The sequence below is a fragment of the Notamacropus eugenii genome, chromosome 4 (assembly GCF_028372415.1).
Source record: "Notamacropus eugenii isolate mMacEug1 chromosome 4, mMacEug1.pri_v2, whole genome shotgun sequence".
NCBI classification, from domain to species: domain Eukaryota; kingdom Metazoa; phylum Chordata; class Mammalia; order Diprotodontia; family Macropodidae; genus Notamacropus; species Notamacropus eugenii.
The window spans coordinates 418,727,894-418,747,815 of record NC_092875.1 but is presented as its reverse complement, the minus strand read 5'-3'; the positions used below and the strand labels follow the sequence as shown (position 1 = coordinate 418,747,815).

The 19,922-nt window shown below is 39.0% G+C and overlaps 1 protein-coding gene across 1 annotated transcript in view; it reads right to left on the bottom strand.

The window, feature by feature from the left end:
• PLCXD3 (phosphatidylinositol specific phospholipase C X domain containing 3) overlaps positions 1-19,922 on the bottom strand; it is a 222,663-nt gene that overhangs the window by 71,148 nt on the left and 131,593 nt on the right. Inside the window, exon 2 of the mRNA XM_072605738.1 lies at positions 123-831. Within this exon, the coding sequence (XP_072461839.1) occupies positions 123-831 (709 nt within the window). The remainder of the gene's footprint in view (positions 1-122; positions 832-19,922) is intronic.

Here is a 19,922-nt window from a genome sequence, read left to right as displayed (position 1 = left end):
TCTCCTTAAATATTAGCACTTAAGTAAGCCCCAGTCTACCTGCTGGTAAGGCTGGCCTATATACACTAATATAAGTGACACATCTTAGAAAGGGGGAAGTATCAGTTCTAAAAGATTCTTACCTTTCTGTGATTGTTTCTCTGAGACCACTGGCCACCCCCTTGACTACAGTGCTAGCTTTGGGGGTCAGCACCACCTGAGATATAAAAAAAGAGCCCTTCTTCCTTCTCTCAGTAATGGATGCTTGGAGAAACTGGATCAGTTTTTCAGGGTCTGTTGTGTTGGCCCAGGGAGCTGGCATCATCTGCCCTGGCCAGAGAAAGGGCACCTCCAGAGCCACTGGGCTGTGGTAAAAGACCAAGACTTGGTAATCTTTCTCCCACAGGTACTTCAGGCTCACTTCATGGGCAAAAATCGCTGGGCACATTTTATTCCCAAAGATGTCTTTCAGCATTTGGACGAGCTTTTCATGATGGTATTTCTGCATTCCGTAGAAGTGGTTGAAGTCCAAGAAGACCACCTCCCTGTGGTGATCTGTGAGGAAGGCATTGATCTCTTCCAGGCCTTCATTCACTTTGGCACTGAACAGACCATGAGCAAAGTAGAGCTCGTTGTCAGGGTCTCTGGGCTTGGTGGAAATTCGCAGGTCAAAGTAACGGATCCCGGCCCCCAGCTGACCAGTAAAATTCATTGTCTGAGTTGCTAACCATTTTCTCATGAGCTTTTTGGCCACAGTTCCAAATACAGAGACAAAATTCTGGACAGTTTCTGGTTGCTCGGGTCCTACTGGAGAAGCCTCATCAATGTAGAAACTGAAGGAATCGTGAGATCCTAAAAAGATGACAAGGCACAGAACGGTTAGATGCCAGCATTTAGAATCAGGGTATCACTTATCCTTCCCTTTGAAGGGTATTCTATATATTCATTTTTAACATGAGATAGGGGAAAAAAACTCACTAATGCTTATCCTTATTGATTCCCACATAAACAAGATTGCCTTTAAAAAATTTCTTTCTGATGTGTTATGTAGAGATCCATTTCACATCAAGAAGGAACTGAAAATTATGGGGAAATTTCTTCTGAGTGAAGTTTAAAAGATTAGCCCACCAGAGTCATTATTGATCTCAGTTCGAATTCTGCCTCACTTACTAGCAGTGTGATCCTGAATGAGTCATTTAACCTCTATCATCCTTAGTATCTTAATCTGTGAAATGGGAGTCATAATAGTACCTACCTCATAGTGAGGTTCAAATGAAATAACAAGAGTAAAGTACTTTGAAAACCTATATAAATGCTAGCTATCACTAAGGTTATTATCATTACTGCTGACATGCATACATGGTCTATTTTTTCATGTAGGTGGTACAAGCAGCTGCCTATACAGTATTGTTTGAGGAGTTTCCAAGGCCATTATAAATTCCACGTCACCCCATTCTCTTGTTCCCTCCACTTTGTTTTGAAATTCCCTATTTTTTAAATTTATACTTTCTTTGTTGGCAGGCAATGATGATGAGTGCTAATTCTTTGGAGTCTCCATATAACATTACTCTCTCCCCAAAATTCTCTCTTCTACATAAGGAAAGATTCTTGAAAATCGATAAGATCTGAAACCTTGAAGGAAGAATATCCTTCCACGAGAATGAAGCTGATTGATTTTTTTTTAAGATATCTGATAATATCTATGTTCTTGAAACCATGTGCAAGATGAACCTTGGAGGGACAGACAACTGTTTGAAAATAATCAGACTTAATGTCAGAAATGTACTCAAAATTCAATTTTAATGTTAAAAACTAATTGTTTGGTTCTTGGGAAAGATGTGTTGAAAAGGTAAAAGTGAAGCTTATGGGTATTGGTACTTTCTACCAAAGAGAATATAAGTGTGAGTTTAAATTGTAAGAATTACTAATTCATAGAATTTGAGAGTTGAAAAGGACCTTGGTGGCTAATGGGACAAAAATAATCCCCTCTCTAACATTCCTTAAAAATGGTCCTTCAGCTTCTGCTTGAAGATCTCTAAAGAAGGAAAACCCACTATATCTCAAAGTAACCATTCTTCTTTTGTATGGATCCATTTGTTAAAATTTCTATTTCCCTTGACACAGCCTAAATTAGTCTCTTATCAACTTCTATCCATTGCTCCTGCTTTTGCCCTCTAATCTAATCTAAGAACTAATATACTCCTTTCTCCACATAACAATCCTTCAAATACTTGAAGACATTTAACATGTTCCCCTCTGAGTTTTCTTCCCATCTAAACATTCCCAATTCCTTCAACTGAACCTCATATGATGTGGATTCAGCACACCCAAGCATCCTGATCACCCTCTAAACTAACAAAATCCTTAATCAATGACACCCAGAACTGAACACGATACTCCAGGTGAAGTCTGACAAGAGCACAGTACAACAGTAAGACTGTCACTTTCCTATTCCTGGAAGCCAATGCTTCTCTTTTGCAGTCCAAGACCACATTAGTGATATGCCACCTCTCCTTTTATCCAAATCATTAATGAAAGTGTTATATAGAACTTTTCATTTTCAACATCCACAGTTTTCAATGCATGTGCAGGGAGTACTGACCAAGCCAGAACTTCTTGGAGTAGTCCATGGACCACTGGAAGTCCCCAAGACTCTGGCATGTGGGTCAAGAGGTCAAAACTACTTTCACAAAAAATATTAAGATGTCAGTTATGTGTTAAAATACCTTTCCTTTTTCCAACAGTCTATATATGTAATGCTGAATTTTCTTCATATACTTTAACCAAAGAAACAGATGGAATGAAGAAGCAGATGTGAGAATTTCACTTTCTATGTGACTTACTATGAAGTCACATAGCTAAGAGATTTGCAAAAATATGTAAAATAATGCCACTCTTCTCATTGATTTTTCTTGAAAATATAGTTTTTTAAAATGTTATTTATATTAACATGTAATTGGCTTATTATTGTCATTTAAATGAATGAATAATATGTTAATTGCTTTAATTTTGAATATGGTAAATATTGCTAGATATAACTCACATAAGCAAAGCTCTTTGGGATCCTCAATTATTTTTAAGAGTCTAAAGGAGTCATGAGAAATGCTGGCTAAGGTAAAATTGGGACACAGAAGAGTTTGCTTGAGGATCTCCACAACTCATTGTACTGCTCTCCTCTTTACCTTTACCAGGTTCTTCAGGTCCACATATAATCACTACATTCTCTTTGGATTGTCCCACTGTGATCCCCTCCAGTCATGGTCTTTGCATGGTCCTTTACTGGCAAAAAAATTAACTGGTCATCTCCCTCTTCCTTTCCAGTCCTATTCTCTGGTAGCTTAACTCACTGGGGCTAAAGTGATTCAGCTGCACTGATATATTACCATCAACATCTGAGTTGACCCTGTTTTGACTCTTGTAGACAGAGAGGTTCATCCATAAAAGGAAGAAGAGAATAAGGAAAAAAATTGACTTATAAAAAGTAAACCAAGACTTACAAAGGTCAACAATTGTCAAATTGATGATGAACTTTTCTAGGGAAATTTTTGGTTTTACTAAGATTTGTTTTCAAGCTCAAAATCAGAGATCAGAAGACCAATGAAGAAGAATGCTGTCAACGTCCTACCACAGAAGTGTTGAACTAAATATGCACACATTTTTAGATATGGCCAGTGTGGAAATCTATTCTATTTGATTAAGTGTATTCATTACAAGGTTTTGCTTCCCCACACACATTGGGAAGAAAGAAAATAAATGCTTGTTTATTGGGAAAACATTTTTTTTAAAAGCTTTCTACCTCTCTGAAAAGAAAGGTAGAATGGCTTGGAAGATAGTAGGAGATAGTGTTTTAAGGCAAACAAGAAAGAAATGGATCTGGACCAAAATTTAGCAAAACCGTGAATGAATTACTGCCTTGGCTTTAGCACAGGTCTGTGCCTTTATAGCACTGGAGTTCTACAAGCAGAGACAAATCATGGAAATTCACTGACTTTGAACAGAATCAGCAAAAAGGCTAACATAATTATTTGGAGTCCTCACAACAAATCAGTTCGTATTCAAAGCAAGTTATCTCAGTGCTCCAAGTAAAGTAAAACTCAAAACAGGAAAGATGGATGAGCATCCTTAACAAGCAAATGATCCTTTTCAGAAGAGTTCCTTTTTCCTGACTTCCTACAGATCAGATCCCATGCCTATTTGAGTTGCTTTGTATACATGGTTGAGAGTACAAAATGAAGAACAAATGAATATTTAAACAGTAAAAATGATTTAAACTCATAGAATATTAGAGTTTAAAGAAACTTTGGAGATCATCAATGCCTTCTCTGGATTTGTTTTACAGATATAGAAACTGAGATCCAGAAAGACGAAATATCCTCAGTCAGGTCATACCACATGTAAGACAGAACTGGGCCAACTGCCCAGGAAATTTTACTGCTACTCTGATGCATTTTCCACCACAACACTGATTAATGATAATAAGAGCAACCAGATGAAAAATGTCACTATTTGTACCAGGGCTTGGATTTATTTCCCCCCCTACCTCTTTTCTGCCCCCCACATACAGTGGAGAAAAATGATCAGGCTAGCAGGGCCAAGAAAAATAATGGATACATTTTTATGATTTGATTTTGACCTGGAAATTTACACAGCAGAATTGAGCATTTTCATTACAATATTGTGTTTTCTGCCTGTTGAAAAAAAAACCCAAAAACAAGCCTTCATGACTAGAGGGGAAATGTGAAAAAAGAAAAGATTTTTCCCTCTCAATTTCTTTAAAAGACTTTTAAAATCAATTTCTTCTAAGCCTAACAAATCACTCTTGTTTCTGCCAAGGAGATCCCTTTGGGGTCACCAAGAAAAGGTTTTATTGCAAAGTCCCAATCTAGAAACTTAGAGTTATACTAAAAGGAAGTCAATTTTACATTGTTTTTATGTGTCTCTCAATATTCAAAAGGTGTGTGCATGTGTGTGTGTATGTGTACATAGATATACACAAACATATACATATATATGGAATATAGATGGTGCCTTTGTCCACAGAGTGCTTGGCCTGAAGTCAGAAAGATTCCTCTTTGTGAGCTCAACTCTGGCCTCAGATACTTACTAGCTATGTGACCCTGGGCAAGTCACTTAACTTTGTTTACCTCAGTTTCCTCATCTCTATAATGAGTTGCAGAAGGAAATGGCAAACCACTCCAGTATCTTTGCCAAGAAACCTCCCCCACCCCGAAAGGGGTCACAATTCTTTGCTTGATATAAAAGCAGAAAAGTAGAAACATTAAAATTGATAAAAAATATTAAAATTTACTGTTATATACCTATATTTATATATGTGCATATATGTATATATGTATAAAAATGTTTTAATATATAAGTGAAATTACACTAATTTGCACAATACAGAAATCTATTCAGAGCATTTCTTAAGCATGTTATTTGGCATTTCATTTTGTGACAGAGGATTAATTAATTCACAAAAATTTTTAAGCACCTACTGTTTGCAAAATATAGTACTAAAGCAGACCTGCACAAGTTGGCAGTAGGGAGGGGCCAAAATTAAAATAGTCTAGATAGGTTAGATTAGAGACAGACTGAAGATGGTTGTTTTCCACAGGTCATGTGACAAATAGTAGAGTGAGCAGTAGCAACCCTACATTTTTTACTGCCTCTTGAAATCCTTTGGCAGCCACAAGCAGCCCACAGTCTGTATGTTGTGTAGGCCTCTACTAAAGTATACAAAGGGAATGGATTATAAATTTTAAGATTATATAGCACAGATCAATAGCTGGAAGGACCCTCAAAGACCATTTAGTTCAACCTTCTAATTATGCAGATGAGGACTCTAAGGCTCAGGGAGATTAAGTAACTTGCCCAAGGTAATATAAACAATTGAGGTAAATATCCCACTAGTTCAGGCAATCTCCCCCAAACAAACAAAAAAGGTTACCATCCTCTCCCTGTGATATGAAGATTTCAGGCAAAAGGTCTTCTGTGAGTCAGGCTGCGTTCTTTTGAGTAAAAATGGATGTCATAGAGAAGATTCCATACTAAATATTCTGAGATGTGATACAGGCAGGGCAATGTGCTCTGCAAACATTTTTTAAACAATCCCCTATATGTAATCAGTGAACTAAGTGATGCCATCTAGGATATGAATGATGAGAAAATGAGGCAGGCTGGTCAGGTAGCAAGAGTTCAAGATAACTGATGGATCAGACTGAATGCTGCTCTGGTGTCCACAGAACACATAAAGACCCAGGACAGATTCCTAATGGAGAACCTATGGCATGATATGAACAAGAATTGTCCTAGATGAAAAAGCAGTAATGGATTATGGTTTGCACAGATAGCTGCTAAAATCAATGCTACCATGGACCGAATGAAGTATTGAAATATAAAGAGATAGAGTCTGGAGAGTCTAGAGAAAGAAGTCGAGATTGGATTTTCCAGACAATGTTATCAATTCTTCACTTCTCTTCCATGTATAAGATTTTGCTGCTATTCATTCAATAGGAAGGAAAGAAGGAAAGAAAAATTTGTCAAGGGTCTACTATGTGAAGATATGTGACTGGGCAAGTCACTTAAACTTGTTTACCTCAATTTCCTCATCTGTAAAGATGAGCTGGAGAAGGAAATAGCAAACCACTCCAGTATCTTTGCCAAGAAAACCTCAAATGGAATCATGAAGAGTTAGACATGACTGAAATAACTGAACAGCATCATGTGAGATATAGGTTCTTTTATCATTCTCATTTTACAGTGGAGAAAACTATAAATAGGTCAATGATACATAACTTACCCAGAGTTACACAACTAGTAAGTGTGTAAGGTTAGATTTGAACTCAAGTCTTCCTGACTCCAGGCCCAAATCTCTATCTATTGTATGACTTAGCTGCCTCTAGAAAAAAATTCAATATTAGAGTTAACTCTGTATAGAAATGTCCTTGTGTGGGGACCCATAGTTATTGTAAGGATACAAATACCAGTCTGTTTTTGTGAACAAGGTTTTCCTCATAAGACATTTGCTAATTGGTTACCATTAATTAATAAAGATGAAAGGCAAAAGCACAGAACCAAGGCCCTGCCTTCCATGCAAAATATAAACATTTTAAGTCAAAGAGGTAAGGAAAATGAAAGGTGTATATAAACTTGTACCCTTGGTCAGCTGTGACCCATATATTCCCCCTGATTGTTATTTAGGAAGATACTAACTATAGGATAGCCAAAAAACTCTTTCCATAGGAGCCCAATACCTTTAAAACACCTGGAAGACCCAGCTTCGTTAGGTTAGGCCCTGCCTGGTCAAATATGATGACTGTTTCATCAGCAACCTTATAAAATCACAAGCACCCTGCTTGTCTTCATGGATACACAGCTTCCACTGGCAAGGCAAGAAAGCGGAAAGAACCGCAGACAATCGGGAAAGGAAATCATTGAAACAAGTAATGAGAAGCAATTTGAAATGATTCCAAAAAGGTGATTAAACTTTGACCCAGAAATTCCACTGCAAGACATATATCCCATAGCTAGCATTTACGTAGCACTTTAAGGTCTGTAAGGCTCTTTACAAAAATATTATCTCATTTTATCCTCACAGCAGCCCTCAGATGTAAGTGCTATTATTAATTCTATTTTACAGTTAAGAAAACTATGGCAAACACAAGTTCAATTGCTTGCTCAGCCATGCATAGCTAGGCAGAATTTGAACTCATGGCTTCCTGAGTCCAGATCCAGTGGTCCCATATACATCAAAATATTCATAGTCGCACTTGATTTGCACCAAGAAACTAGAAATAATAACCGCGAAGTGGCCCATCCTTTGGGAGATGCCTGATCAAACTGTGGTATGTGAGTATAAAGAATTAAAAGAATACGGGAGATTTACATGAACTGACGTAAGACAAAGTAAGAACCAGGAAAACAAAACACACGTTGACTATAAGGATGCAAATGCAAAGGCTAGCAACATAAATAGCTGAAAACTCTTAACTGTGACAGTCAAATCTGACCTTGAAGAATGGATGAAAAAATGATCTTTTCTCCCTTCTTTGAAGTCGTGGGGGACTATGGCTTTGGAACATTACATAGACTGGCAGACTCAGTGGATGTACTGGACAGTTTTCAAAACTGCTTTTTAAAAATTTTTTTTTTATTGCTACAAGGGTTAGCTCTCTGAAGTGAGAGAAAAGGAGAAGGTTACATTTGGAAATAAAGGTCATATTTAAAAAAAGAAGATATCAATTTTTAAGGAGAAGTTAAAAAAAGTCAGTTTTTGGTTTAGGGATTTTGGTATAATGTATATGGTTACTCATTATTCTGCTAAAACAGTCACATTCTAATCTGGAGCAATCCAAATTACCTTATTTCCTTGTAGCTTTGATCTTCCTCAGAAGATTATATACCTCCCTGTTTTAGAAATTGCTATCAGATGGAGACTAAATCCTGCCCCCTCTTTACTTCCTATATTTCTATCATACTTATGAAAGATACATCTATGGGGCTGGTTCTCAGGTTACTCAGTTTTTAGGTTTAGAAGTAATTTCTATTTCAAAATCCACTGAAATATTGCTTTAATTGACATCAAAGGAAATACATTCATTCAACCTTATCTATGAATTTGGAGACAAGACAGACTGAAAAGGCCAGGACTCAGCTCACCCTGAGATTGACAATTAAATATATATGTGCTGGCCTTTGAATGAAGGCTGTGACTTCGTGGAGATAATTACTGTTCCTTGGTTAGACATCAAGCACCCATGCTTGGTGCTTGTAGAAGAGACAGCTGGCCAAAGTCTCTGTGCTTCACCAGCCTCCCTGCTTTGCTTGTCTGCTCTATTCCTGTCAGCTGCTGAGTGCTTGGATTTACAAGAATCCTGCTTACAGGCTGCAGGTTTCTTGAGTATGTTATATTTCTATGTCTCTGTAAGGACAGGGAAAACAGCAGGGGAGAGGTGGAGTGTGCCTGCTTTCAAACTGGGCAAGCTGTGAACCAAAACAAAGCTGGGGTGGGGATGGGGGATAAGGGAGGCTAAAAGTCGTCTAGGATTATAATTTTTTTTAAATCAATAAGCATTTTTTCTAGAATGGAGTAGATCTGCATCCATTTCTCTCTCTCTCTCTCTGTATACGTGGGGGTCTCTCTCATTTTACATAAGGAGACATGGAGGTACAGAATAATGACTTAGAGTGTTGACACTTTCCTTCCCTCCTTTGTATCATCCAAATTCCACCCATGCTCTAAGAACCAGATTGGTTCCTCTGTGTTCCCCCAAAGCCTCCTCAGACCACTTTAGTCCCTAGTGATCTCACTTTTCTGAAATCCTGGTGCACCTCTTGTCTGTTACTAGTAATCATCCAGTACTTAAGAATCATGGACTGCCTTGTAATATCCCTCTGATATCATCCTGCTTTATTATTTCACGTTTCATGAGTCCCTGTCATCTCTCTATCTAGATCAAAAGCTTCTTGTCAGATACTTTTCTGTATCCCCCAGACTTTTTCTGTGCAGTAGGTGCTCCAGAAAAATCGTTTATTCAGTGGCATGAATGAGAACAAAAATCTCCCAACTTATATATTCTAGCCAGTACTATTGTCCTGGATGAGCCTACCAAGGTAACTAACCATTGGTGCTAACAAGGGCCTCAAGTTGCAGACAGAAGAGATAAAAACAAATACAGGGTTTGCTAGAATTCAGAACAGAATTAAGATGCAAAGCTGGAAAGCTGTTACCTCTGATTCATCATGGTTCAAATCCTGGGGCAAGAAAGGAGGTTGTGTCTGTAGATTAGGAGATGTCTACCTTCCCCTGACTCACGACTAGACAGCCGTTCATTAGTCACTAGGCTAGAGTGGGTGTGAGTGCCCATTCAACAATAAAAACAGATAGTTCTGCAAACTGAGGGGGTAGGTTTAGATCAGGAGTTCTTAACATTTCTGAGTGCATTTTGACAGTATGGTGAAGCCTATGGACCTGCCTCAGAATAATGTTTCTTAATGCATGAAATAAAAAGCAGCAGGGGACCCTACACTTAGGGAGGAGCATCATGGGTACGGCAGAAGCCACTGATGAGAGGGCTGTCCTCTCTCAATTCTCTCAAGGGTACTGGAGAACCCTGGGGGAAGGGTGAACTCTCACACATCTGGCCTTCAGGCAGTAAAGGCCACAGTATTTATATGACAAGTCTAAGTTTCCCAAATCAAATGGAGCTAGCTAGTGACAGGTACTATAACTCTGTTAACATCCTGCTGCAGTTGCAAAGGTGACCTTGAGCAGTCTCTCAAAGGCTCTATCACAGCATAGGTCTTACCAAGCTGGAAAGGCTTGGGGTGTTCACGGTATATTTTTGTTTACTGAAAATTCTGCTGAAGTTCAGAGATATTCATCACCAGGTGGTCCACAGGGTGATGAAATTTTCACTCACAGCAAATCTACCAGTACCATGCCTCAGTTGTCTCCTCATTCCAGTCCAACCTCCACTCAAAGTGAGCTTCCTAATGTGTAGGTCTGGCCAGGTTACTTCTCCTTCTCTGTTCAATTAAACACAATCACCTCTATAATCAAAGGTAAAATTCTCTGTTTGGCATTCAAATTCTTTTTGAACCTGCAACTCCCCCACCCTCATCTTGTACCTTATTCTGCCTCCCCTCCCCACTCTCCATACCCTGTGATCCAGTGACACTGGTCTGCAGCCATTTTCATTTATTGTTTCCATGCTTGGAATACTCTCCCTCCTCATCTCTGCCTTCTGGCTTTCCTAGCTTCCTTCAAGTGTCAGTTAAAAAGCAAGCAACCAAAACACCTTCTACGAGCTTTCCTGACTGCATTCTCTTTCTAGATCATCTCCGATTTATCTTGTACACATTTTGTTTATACATAATTGTTCGCATGCTGTCTCCCTCATTAGACTACGATACTTTTCTTGGTGTCCCCAGTACTTAGTACTCTACTTGGCACCTAGCTGGTGTTTCATAAACGCTTACTGAATATCATCTCCTAGGGTTAGAGGGATTGTGACTGGTGGAGGGACTGGCTATGCTTATTAAATCCCAGAGCCCTGAAATATTAAGCATTGAAGTAATAGGGGAAAGGGAAACATAAACATATAGGTTTTGCCCTTTTTTTCAACAAAGACTAGAAGTTCTCTGAGGGCTTAGGATCATATTTTGTACAGTACCTCATTTTCCCCAGCACTTGTTATGGTGCTTTTGCATATTTTGAGGATTCAATGAATGTGGAATGAATGAAATCATTCAGTGGTTCATCCAACAAGTATTTAAGTAGAGCCTATTATATGCCAGGCACTGTGAATGAATGAAATGACTCTCCCTCATGGTTTCCTCAGGAATGATGAATTTCCTAACACCATCCTCTGTAATCTAGAGGAGAAGAAAAAAAGATGCTGATTTTCCTGATTTTATGGAAAGCCAGTCAGGCTGAGAGTAACTTTGATTAGATTAGGAAATGTCTACCTGCCCGAGGTAAATGAAATCTTTCAGGGCATCATTCAGGAAACTCTTTTTTTCTTATACTCCAGTGCCCCTGAAAGATGTAGATATCAGTCACATTTAGCCTGAGGGGTGGACGACTAGTACGCTGGTCCAAAGCATGAAGCGCAGAAGTGAAGGATATTCATTTACTCAAAAACATAGCCAGAATCTCATTACATAGAGATCAAATACAACCACATCATTAGAGAAATGATGACGTGAAGGTGCAGAGAAGTCAACCAACTTGGCCAAAATCACATAATTAAGAGTCAGGACTAGATTCTCCATCTGTAGATTCTAGCTGTATTCTTTTCTCTATGTGAGTCTGCCTTTTTATTTATTCATTCAGGATTAAGCAAAGACTATATACGAGGCATTACTCTGGGTTCTATATTGGGTACAAAAATAAATAAAACAGTCTTCATTCTTAAGGTGCTTACGGTCTATTTGGGAAGACAGTGTATACACAAGGAAAATTAAAATCTAGGGTGTCCTAAAAGTCCTACTGCTCTTTATAACTATTAAACATTAGTGTTAGGAATCTTTGTAAAAGAGCTGTGTTGTGGCAGCACATGATCAAATGATCATTGAATACTTTTGAGTTTATAGAAGAGAGAGATCCAGCGGGCATCCTAGAGCCAGCTTACACCAAAGTGAGAGAGCCTATAGTTAAAATTTTCAGTGTGAACATTTGAACTTCAGAAATCAGCAACTATGACAAATCAGAGCTTGATTTATTGAACCTTTTAACTGTCTAGACTCTTGACATAAGAAGGGGCAGCCAGCTGGTACAGGGGTAGGTAGGTGACACATTAGATAGAATGTGGGGCCTGGAATCCAGAAGACTCATCTTCTAAGTTCAAATCTGGCCATACCTACTTACTAGCTGTGTGACAATGGGCAAGTCATTTAACCCTGTCTACCTCAGTTTCCTCATCTGTAAAATGAGCTCACGAAGGAAATGACAAACCACTCCAGTATCTTTGCCAAAAAACAAAACAAAACAAAAAAACCCAAATGGGGTCATGTAGAGTTGGATACAACTGAAAAGTGGCTGAACAATAATGACTTAAGAAAATGATGAAAAAAATGTTAAAATGCAAATTAAACTTAAAAGTGTGTTATGGTTACATGTTTTCCCCTGGAGAAAGTAAGTTGTTAAACATTTACAAGCATAGTCCTAGAGAAATCATTGTGGGCTGGGGATAGTTAGCAAAGCCTCAGACAGGGGGAATTATAAGATCAGACACTGAGGTAGAGAAGGGGCTCTTAAATCCAATCTCATTTTATAAATAAGGACACTGAAGCCCAGGGAGGTAAGGTGACTTATCAATCAATGGGTACACAGGTAGTAAACATCAGAGGGTCTGAACTCATGTCCTCTGACTCCAGAGCCATTTGAGGTGAGGTTTAAAGAATGAGTCAGTGAAAGAGGGGAAGGGAAGGCATTTTAAGATAAACAAAGTCACAGAGGCTGGAACGAGTATGATGTTGGTTCAGTCACATCTGACTCTTTGTGATTCCATTTGAGGTTTTCTTGGCAAAGACACTGGAGCGATTTGTCATTTCCTTCTCCAGCTCATTTTACAGATGAGGAAATGAGACAAACAGGGTTCAGTGACTCCCACTGTTAGTAAGTGCCTGAAGCCAGATTTGAACTCAGGATGGCAAGCCTTTCTGACTGCAGGCCCCACACTCTATCCACTGTGCCACCTGGCTGCACAATGTATTTGGGGAACTATAAGTAGGTCAGACTCCCAGAAGTGGAAGCTTTATGAAAAAGAACGAAATAAGGCTGGAGTGGTAAGTTGGGCACAGATTTCTGAGAGCCTTGGTCATCACACTAAGACTTTTAGACTCCATGCTATAGATTAGGGGATCTTGATAGACTGAAATCTACTAGCAGATTCAGAAGCTTTATAAATGAATTTCACCATCTAGCTGCTATCACCATGCTGCCTCTCCGCATCTTATCTGGATTCTGAGCGAGGGAAACAGAACCAGCCCAAGGTCCTACCCACCCCCAACACACACCACCAGCAAGGGATTTTATGCCCACATGTCCCAACAATCAAGGTAACAGTGAAATTTAAAGCCACACAGAAAGACTGGGGGCTTTTACAGAAGTAGTGGGGGAGAAGATACTGGGATAGACTTGTGCTGTAGTTTTACTCTTCTCCCTTAGGCATTTTCCTTTTTTTTTCTTTGAGGGTAAGAAATGTTGAGTGTGAGAGTGTGTGTGTATGTGTGTGTGTGTGTATGTGTGTGCGTGCATTTGTATCATCAGAACTTAGAAGCGTGCTTTGTTGTTGTTCAGTCATTTCAGTTGTTTCAATCATTTCTAACTCTTCATGACCCCATTTGGGTCTTTTCATTTTGTTTTGTTTTGTGGCAAAGATACTGGAGTGGTTTGCCACGTCCTTCACTAGCTCATTTTACAGATGAGGAAACTGAGGCAAACAGGATTGAGTGACTTGCCCAGGGTCACACAACCCTGTGCCAGATTTGAACTCCTGAAAATGAGTGTCCCTGATTCCAGGGCCAGCACTCTACCCGTTCCCCTACTGAGCGGCACATAGCACAGCACAGTATATATCAAATACCGAATGAATGGTTTGTTGATTTTTTTTTAATTTTTAATTAATTCATTCTTTTTATCCTTTTCCCTGAAACCAGTAGAACTGAGTTAGAAACCAAAGACAAACTTAAGAGTCGTCAGGGGCCTTAGAGATCATGTAATGTAACCCATCTACTTTTGCAAAGATGAGAACTGAGCCCCAAAGACATTCAGTGACTTCTCTAGGATCATATGGTAGCCAAACACTCTGTCAGGGCTCCTGCCAGGGTCTTCTGATTCTCAAGCCAATCCTTTTCTAACTGTATCACGCCAAATAAGAAAAGAGGATACTTCATAAAAAAAAGTTCTTTGGTTACTGAATGACTTCTGGGAGAGAGCTGTCTATTTCCAAATACAGGGTAAGCACGTTCCAATTTATCTCCCCCATAGCTGACTGCTTGCTCCGCAGCCTCCCTTTATTTTAGTCTGTTAAAATGTACACAGTCAAGTCAGATTTTGTTACACGTGTGTGTGTAACAAAACAGGAAAGAAGACCTGGGAAATGTCTGCTTCTAAATGCAGTCAAAGAAACCAGATGAAAGCAACAAGCTTAGTCAAGCAAATAGTTCTGTCACTTGAACCACCTCAAGCAACTGCGCTGATAATTTTTTAATAGCAACAGTAATAGTACCTTGCATTTCACATGGGCCAGTGGGGAAAGTGCTGGATGGGGAGGCAGGAAAGACCTAGATTTGGATCATATTCCTGACTTTACTAAGCGTATGATGATGGACAAACTATGTAACCTCTGTGAGTCTCAGTTTCCCCCTCTGTAAAATAAAGAGAATAACTAGGGTTATTCTGATGCTTAAATAAGATAATATATGGAAAGCAATTGCACACTCTATACTATCCATGACTCATAAAAACTGTATGGCTCTGAGAAGTCACTTCATTTCTTGTTATTCCAGGCAATTCTCTAAGTAAGGGTTCTCCAGATTTTTGGTGGCATGGGTCTTTCGGGTGATCTGGTGAAGTCTATAGCACTTCGGGATAACATTGTTATCTTTTTTTAAATTTATAATAGAAGGAGATGATAGTTTTCAGTGAGTTTAGTAAAAATAGAGATGTAATTTTTCCCCCTTTTCAAGTTCATAGACACTCCCCCTCCACCCCAAAATCTATTCAAGGACCAACCAATTCTATTCATGAATACCTGGGTGTTCCCTTGACTATATACAAAGAATCCCTGCTCAACTTTCAGAGAAGGTGCCAACCTGCGCTGGCAGAGAGAGTTTCCTCACCGACATAAGTGAAATCACAGGTTTGATTAAAAAGAAATGCTGAAATATTTCTCCTCCCCCCCATCCCCAACACCTCTCTCTTCCAGTTCCTCTCTCATCTAAGCTCATAGCACTTAAAAAAAAACAAAACCCAACAAACTCTTATGTACTTGGTATATTCCTAATTTGTATTTTAATTATTGTGTATAATCTCTCCCCTGCTCAGTTTCCTCTCTAAGCTCTTCGACAGCAAAGGCCCTACTCTATTTATCTTGGTATATTTAAATTATTAATAAATTATTATTTTATTTTCAGATCTACATCCGGTCTCTACCACCTCCTCCCTCCCCCATTTTTATCTTTGCATTTTGATGCCCTTTCTCACCCCATGCTAGCATATAGCACTCTTTCCATATTAGGTACTTGATAAAGTTTTCTAAATAAATGAACAAATGTTATATGTGCCCTAGGGAACTTGCTAATTAAAGAAACCCTAAGATAAAGCCTTATGTAAAGGGAAGATTTTTTTTTTTTTTGTAAAGAATACACTTCCCTTAATTTATCTTTGGCTAGTTCTAGATTTGTTCCCCCTACCCCCACCCCCATGCCATGAAAGTACTTTCCTTGCCCCAGAGACAAAGCAAAGCACAAGGAGAGCGATCTGTCTACCAAGCTCATCTCTCCCTGCAGCCTGTTCCATCACCTCTGAGACTCGAGCTCCAGTGTCAAGGCAATATCAATAGGCTTGCTGAGCTGTTTCTGGAATCAGTTGCAGAACCAACGGACAGTTTAAGAGCACCATCCTTCAAAGGGGATAGGCCTGATCATGAGTCTACCTCAATAGCTATCCCTTCAGACTCTCTCCATGGACATTTCTTATTAAGAGCAGTGGAAGAGGTAACAGGAAAAAAATCCAACACCCTCCCAAGGAGGAGAGCACATCTTAGTGATTACTGTCATTCCATAAGCCAGTTCAGCCCAGCATCTGGTCTTTTCTCTGCAAACTCACTACCATGCTGAATCCCACTGGGGAGATAAGAAGGGGAGGCTAGGCAAAGTGCTTCTCACTTCTCCCCTAATGGGACAATTAAAGAATCACAACTTTCCAAACTTAGCTACTGTTCTGTGAGAGTAGCTTCTGAAAAGGGAATATGCTGGCATCAGGCAAAATCTGACTCTGGAAGGCACAGATTATGTGAGGCTCCCTAAGAGAAAAACTAGGCTGTAGCATTATTTGTCAGGAAGTGTATAAGACTGATAGGCCCATCTGCTCTTGAGCCTCTGATTTCCCAGTGGAAGCCAATTCCAAGGACTGGAAATTAAAGATAACACTTTGGAAATGTAACTGGTCCTTAGAACTCTTCAGATGTCCCATTCCTTCTCAATGTGCATCAGTTGACACAGACTCACACCCAGAGTTCCTGCCAATTGGCTTCTTGATGAAACCTCTCTTTTTCTGTGTGGCAACTACTTCTGTGGATTGGTTGAGCACTGGCCTAGAAATCAGAAAGACCTGGGTACAAATCCCACTTCAGATAATCATCAGCAGTGTGACTCAGGGCAAAATACTTCACATCTCTGGGCTCCATTTTCCTTATCTGTAAAATGACAGAGCTGGACTTGATGACAAGGTTCCTTCCTGGTTCTAGATCTATAGTCCTATGCTATATTTTCTTATGACTTGGAACAGTGTCAGTGAGATATTTCACACCCTCTAGGACCTGATAATCACAGCTCCTCAAATGCTGATCAACCAATGGAGATTGGCACATACTCAGGCACATACCTGCTCTGGCACAAGTCACCTGAACCTAAAATCCACTCTCCACTTAACCAATGCTGAATCAGTTCCAAGAGTTCATACCCAGAAACCTTTTCAGCTATTCATTTGACAAATAGAACCAGTGGAAGGATACACTCTGATGTATTCTTCATCCTTTACTCATGTTCAACTCCATGTCCATTGGAATATACACATTTTCTCTTTTTAGCACTCTGCTTTTAATAATGGGTTCCACCTTCCAGTAGCAACAATTCCAGGGGCTGGATCTCACCACCAGGACAAACCATTTTCTACCACCAGCATCAAAGGAAGGACTGAGGATTTTTAAATATCCTGAGGGGATAATTGTAGGTTGTCTTTCCCCCTACAAGGCTATCTGCTTCCCCTGAGATTCTCAACTTTGAAATTCACAAAAAGTGTTTTTACCACCCCTTTTTGTTATACAATTATATTAGATTTTTATTATTATTGAAGATTAACAGAAAATGTGGCCTTGTCACTTAACTGGCATAAAATGTGATAGCATTATGAGACCTTCGCATTGCATCCATATTTGGTAGCAAGTTGTCAATGTACCTACTTCTCTGAACAAGGATTTTACAGGATAAAGAGTCTTACTAAACTATAAAACTCTTCCTAGGTTGACAATGATCCTTTAATCACCATTCTTTCGGTCTTATTGTTCAGGCAATACAGAATTCCCCCAACTACACGTTTCTCCATCTGGTTTAGAAACTGGTCTTTTTGGCCCTTTCCACTCTACATGTACCCCTCTGCCTGGTTTCAACTCCTCACAATAAGACACCCCTCCCAGGTTAAGCACAATTACCTCTAATCTCATCATCAAGCCTTGATTGACATCACCTTTCTCAGCCTTCTCTCCCTTTTGATTGGAGGGGTAGAGGATGGCTACCAAACTCCTCCCAATGTCTTTTATTTTATATAGATGGCAGAAACTGATCTTTTCAGCTCAATCTACTCTGAATCTGCAGCTCTGATCGGTTTCAATTCCACAGAGCAAGAGGGTCCTAAACTGGCTACCCCTTGGTGTCCTGTTCCCTCCCTCCATTTTCCTGCCTCTTTGTAAGCTCCCTGAAAGCAGAGACTTTTTCGTTGAATTAATTGTATCCCCAGAACTTAGAAGGGTAGGTACTTAATAATTGTTTATTGGATTGGTATTATGAGAGACCTAAATGGGTGGTCTACTGTTAAATCCAGATATAAAATGTATGTAGAATTTCCCAGATCTGACAATCTAGTACTTTTATTAAAATCTAGAAAATGAGGCTTGTATGACTTGAATTCTTTTAATGGATTTATGCTGGCTTGTGGTGATCACTGTGTCCCTGAGTTAAATCATTATTAATAACCAATAATTCGAGGAGATTCAGAACTCTCCCCTTCCTCTAAAGTTCTGGTTTTTAAATTCAGTCTCTTGAAGCACATTACTGGTAATGAGATTGAATGAACTCTCCTCAATATTGGCCTGACCCCACTCAATTTTATAAGGAATTTAATCAAAGGTTGGGAAGCCCCATTGTGTTCTACTCAAATTTGGGTACAGACAGATCCTTTTGTCTAGATAGCCCAAGGCTAGGGATGATCTGAGTATAGAGATTATTCCTCCATCCAAGGAGATGCCACTTTCAGCTCTCTGGAACACCTGCTCTTTGACCGGTATATAAACTATGAGCCTGCCCACTGCCAGCCATGATTGTTTTTGGTCTAAGAGAGACAGCTAAAGAACCATCCTTTTATTAATAACCTGCTGACCTTATTAATAAAATGATTAACTTACCCAGAAACTATGTCTCTCAAACCTTTTTTAAGTATCACATCCCTTTCTCGGGGCTCACAAAATACCCATTTATTTTTTAAATACCTTTTACTGATTTTTTAAAATATTTTATATCATCTATGTTTCTCAATATTTATCTTCTCTGTTCCTTCCCAGAGAATTATTCCTTATAGTAAAGAATTTTTAAAGGGTGGGGGAATTCAATAAAACTAATAACATATGGAAAAAAAAATCCAAAGTTATATGTAGTGTTCTACACCCATGATTCCCCACTCTGTAAGTAGGATGGGATAAACCATCCCTTTAATAGTGAATTCTGGACTTTCCCAAGGAATTGAAGTCAAACTCTTTAGTCTATAACGGGAACCTTTGTTCCCCCTTTTAAAAATCTGGAGTATACCTGCTCATCTCCAGTGGACTCTGTGGCATCTCTGGCACCCCATAGCTTGTCAAACATCAGCAACAGTGAGTGGTGCAGCTGTGACAAGTGAAGCATCTTTCTGTTCAGTTCACCCATTTCTGGTGACTCAGATTCATCAAGGTCAGGTAGTTACTCTCACTTATCCTGGGTTTGAAAAGTCTGCTAGTCATTTTTTTATTTGCTTCATACACTCTGAAAATCATTCTCCTTCGTAGAGAAAATAGAAGAAAAATTTAAAAAAAAAAGAATAGCTTTGCCTTCTCGCCATTATCTGTTATAGTCTCCTCTGCTCTGAGTACTATCCATTCTTTGATTTTCTTACATATAGTATAGCCCTTCAATATCCTTTTATTTTATTCTTGATATGTATCACCTCCTTTCATTAATTCTAGGCTTTAACATTCCTGTCATCACTTTGACAGGACCATAATACTCTTCATAATCACCTCCAGTTACCTATTCTTATTTCTATCTTCTTTCTGTGCACAACTTTAAAAAATTACATGCCATATAAGAATCAGAACTGAAACTATTACTTATCAAGACATGGACATACAGTGTGGTCTATAAATAACTTTTGCCAACTAATAACATCATACAAAATCAGGAAGTTC